Genomic DNA, 4,624 nt, shown 5'->3' with positions numbered 1-4,624 from the left:
AAAATAATTAAAATTTTACAGAATTTAATAATAATAATTTTTAGATATTCTTAATTAATAGAACATGCTAACACTATTATAAGATAGTAATCTTAATAAAATTAGTAAAATATTAAATTAGTTTAATTAATAGAATCTGGAAAGTAGAGCTAAAGCTATTTAACTAGAATAATATAAGTCCACCGGTATATAAATATAATAAATAGCGAGAGGTTTTCGGTATGCATTGATAGGCGACAACCGGTCATATCGCGACATAATACTAGTATTATAATTATAAAAATTATTTTAAGAAATTAAGATCTCAAAAAAAAAGATAATTATAAAATCTTTTATAAAATAGTCTAGATATTTATAAAAAATTAAATTAAATAAATTAGAAATTAACTTAATTTATAAGAAAATCTCTTTACTCTTTAAAGAGTATAATATTAAAACTTTAATATTAATTTATTAATTATTCTTATTTTTTAAAATTATATTTTATAATACTTTTATTATCTTTATTTAGGTATATTACACCCTTTTACACCACTTACAATAATCCTAAAGGCCAAGGACCTTATACCATTCCATCAAGATCGCTATCTTGCGACAAAACTCAAAAGACCAGCAACACAAAGCATCCGAAAAAAACAGTAGTAGTGACAACTGGAGGGGTTAGACAGTAAGCAGCAAGGTAAGCTAGCAACAAATAGATTAACTAATTAACTATTTAGCTAGTCTAAATTAATACTAGCAAGAAATTTAAGGAGATTAATAAAGGCGGGCTTCGGATATTGACAATAAGACAGGCAGTACAGCCACAGTCATTTTACATAACTAGTCATTCACAACAATATAAAACCAATAATAAATAAATAAAATAAATAATTGTATAGTCTTCAATAAATATCAATAAGTAATAACTAATTAGTATCATGATATTAATCCTCCTTAAATTCTTACCTATAGAAAACTAGTTATATACTATAATTTTAGTTATCTTTACCTTACTTAGCAAGTTAGCAAGCTAAACATCCATCATATAACATTCCGACCTTCATCGAGATCGCCGTCTTGCGACATAAGTCCACCACCCGGATCCGCTATAGAACAGCTACGCTGGACCACGCCCATCAGCTCGCCACCCTTGAACTGGGTCCCTAAAATAGAGGGCACTATAAAACCATTTTCATCCTTACAAGGGGTACTGTCATGGAGAAGACTGCCCTATTTTAAAGAAATCAAACACAGAGCTCACGCTGGCTGGCCTTGCAACATACCTACACACAAAAGCACCGGCATGCTTCAACACTATTAAGTTGTTTGTTTTTGACTTCGCGCAGGCTGTCAGCCTGACTTGACTTGACTTGACTCGAGAGACTGTAAAGATCAGAACCGATGCTATTTACCCCACGGACATACTCTGCATCACAGACTCTGGATCACACATCCAACCCCAGTGGTATTGTTTCGAAACAGCTACGATTCTCCCCGCTTGCAGGTTGGCACCCTGACCCAACAGATGCTGATCGCGTTACTGAAATGCTGTTGGCCCGGCAAACCGGTAGTGTGCGTGTTGGTGAAGTTATCAGGTTTGCTTCTGCCCCTCAAACACACCCCTGAGGGGGGGCTTTTGTTTATTATATTAACATCAACCGTTAGATATACATTAACGTACACACCAGCAACCGATGAAATCCAGCCTCCTCCAGCAGCTCTGCATGTGAAAATAAAAAATACATCAGCCATACCACTTCGCGCTGCGTACTTGCATGGTCCATATACACTATATACATCATGCTACCCACGTTCATTTGATCCGAACACCACAACAATACCCGCTGACTCTGGCGATGTGCCGCAATTTGAGCCCTATCTCAAAGCCGGCGGGACATGGAATGCCCAGATTCCCATACTGAGGTATAGCCACCGCGCAGATCCTGGAACCCCCCAAGAGGGAGATTTAAGTGGACAGAATACGACATGGGTTATTGAGATTATATCTCAAGTTGTATTCTCAAGTACCGCGTCAGTCAATTTTGAGCTTCTGGTTGGCCGAGATCATACGTCACTAGATCTTCCATCCTTCAATACGGAGTCTAAACCCCCTAAAGCTGCAAGCCTGCGTGATCACTGGCCTTCTGGCTCCAAAGGCAAGCAGCTGCTTGCCGCCAAAGGCGTGTATTCGGATTCCGTCCATCTGCTGATAGATGATACTGCTAGTCTTTGGAATACTCCACAGTTCCCCGTATCATGCGATAACGAACGCAATAGAAACGTGGACTTGCTGAAAAGCAGACCTTGTGTGGAGGTTGATGGAGCTGCCCGAGCTGGAACATCGGGGAATGCTAAATCGCCCACGAAACGCCGAAAAAATATCCATCTTGTTGTGTTAACCCATGGTTTACATAGTAACCTTGGCGCAGACATGCTTTATCTCAAAGAGAGCATTGATGCTGCTATCCAAAAAACCAGCTCCGCACGAAACGGTCAATCCCATACGGGCGAGCCGATGCTAGGGCCCTCGTCAGTCCCCGCAAGGTAGGTGCAATGATTTGAGACTTTATCTGAACAAAATCACCCCATCCACTTTGGTCACCCCACTAACGTTGTTGATATTCACTCAGATGCAATGTTCATAGTGATGATGACGATTGCCAATGTGAGCACACTGTTGTAAGAGGGTTCCCAGGGAACGCGTCCCGCACCGAACGTGGAATCCAATACTTGGGCAAGCGTCTCGCAAAATATGTGCTCCTCATGACCTATCCTGACCAACCTCATCTACCCCACAAAAAATCGAAGTCTAAGATCCATTCCAATCCGTTCGTTCCGTGGAGTGGACAGGAGGAGGCCGATAAGGCTGAATCTTCTCGCATATATGAAGGGCTTTTTGACGTTGATGAACATCATGCATATCGGATAACAAGTATTAGTTTCATTGGGCACTCTCTCGGAGGCCTCGTGCAGACGTATGCTATCGCGTACATCCAAAAGCACTCCCCCGAATTTTTCGACAAAATCAAACCTGTCAACTTTATTGCGCTTGCAACGCCGTTCCTCGGGTTGAGCAATGAAAATCCTATGTATGTTCGGTTTGCCTTGGATTTTGGCCTCGTTGGCCGCACCGGTCAGGATTTAGGACTTAGTTGGACTGCACCAAGGATTCGGAGTGGGTGGGATGCGATAATCGGCGGAAAAGGAGAATCCTCTAGGCCTCGAGGCGATGAAAGCGACACCCGGTCCAAGCCTTTACTGAGAATCCTTCCGTGTGGTCCTGCTCACGAGGTGCTTGTCAAGTTCAAGCGGCGCACAATATACTCTAACTTGGTCAATGATGGGATCGTTCCGCTACGAACTTCGTGCTTGCTTTACCTTGATTGGAAAGGATTGCAACGGGTTGAGAAGGCAAGACGAGAGAATGGGATTGTTGGAACTGTGGCTGAATGGGGGTGGTCTGAATTGACTGGGGCAAACTCGAAGTCTCTAAATAACGCTCGTCGTGCTAAAGATGGCACGGAACTGACATGTACGCCTTCAAATGCGACGGAAACTGCGAAGCAGACTTCCGTTACAATAGCCCCCCAACGAGGTACTACCACACAACATTCATCCTCTTCCGCTTCCTTTTCTTCCATTGGGGGAAAACCTTCAAGCCATGCCCAACCACTTTACACGGTTGATGATGCATTTATAAATACTGAACTGGATGGACAACCACCGCATACGCCGTCTAGCCCCCTGAGTGGCTTCTTTTCGATCTTTAAGCCAAAGGAACCTAAGCACAAACAAGAAAAATTTCTCAAGCGCTCCCAGACAATTGCTACCCCGATAGCCCCAGAACTGATCCAGCAGGATGGCTCTCATTTACATCCCACTTCTCGTCATACTGGATTTAATGCACCCCCCAGAACAACCGTATTTGAATCCGCTGGTGACATCCTCATGCCACCACTGCCCCCAGTCGATTACATTATCAATCCCGCGTCACGGCAACGGGCGATTTTGCATGACCGGATTTATCATCCTGGAGACATTCCTCCCCCAACAGTAAAGCGGCAGGAGACAGGGATAAATGTATCACAGGATGGAATCACGGCAGCGGATCGTGCCTCTGCTGAAGGCCCTGCGAATGAGGCTGGACTTAAGGTGGAAGAGAAGATAGCCCGGGGTTACCATCGTGGGCTCTCGTGGCGGAAAGTTCTTGTTCGCTTGGAACCTGACGCACACAATAATATTATTGTTCGGCGAATGTTTACGAACGCTTACGGTTGGCCGGTTGTGCAACACCTTGTCGATGCTCACTTTGGACCGGACTCTCTGGGTAGTGAGGAAAGTATTTGCGAAGACATCCCAACTTCACCTGTTGCGGAAGCAGAGGATTGCTGCCATGGTCACACTCGGTTAGCCCCTGTTGTTCTAAATGATGGCAACTAGACGCACCGGAGCCGGAGAGTGCAGGCCCTATGTATATACTTGCTTAATACCAAAAATTGCAAATATCAGTGTAAACCCTAGATTTTAACGTATGAGTCGGGAAGGCCTTACGTCTACCTTACTGGAGCGGCCACCGCTTCCTAGGTATTTATCCGTCACCTACAACCTATTAAATTTCCGATTAGAGCCCCAGACAATGTAC

General features: G+C 43.5%; 1 protein-coding gene across 1 annotated transcript; it reads left to right on the top strand.

The window, feature by feature from the left end:
- Nucleotides 1-1,383: 1,383 nt before the first annotated feature.
- APUU_50292A (lipase ROG1 family protein) lies at nucleotides 1,384-4,422 on the top strand (the record flags this gene model as incomplete). The annotated part of the gene is made up of 3 exons (XM_041705273.1): nucleotides 1,384-1,577; nucleotides 1,648-2,526; nucleotides 2,613-4,422. The coding sequence occupies 3 exons, from the start codon at nucleotides 1,384-1,386 to the stop codon at nucleotides 4,420-4,422; spliced, it is 2,883 nt and encodes a 960-aa protein (XP_041557775.1).
- Between the last annotated feature and the right edge of the window lie 202 nt (nucleotides 4,423-4,624).

This window comes from Aspergillus puulaauensis, chromosome 5 (assembly GCF_016861865.1).
Source record: "Aspergillus puulaauensis MK2 DNA, chromosome 5, nearly complete sequence".
In the NCBI taxonomy this organism is placed as follows: domain Eukaryota; kingdom Fungi; phylum Ascomycota; class Eurotiomycetes; order Eurotiales; family Aspergillaceae; genus Aspergillus; species Aspergillus puulaauensis.
Note: the sequence above shows the minus strand (reverse complement) of the source record. Positions and strands in the feature narration are given on the sequence as shown.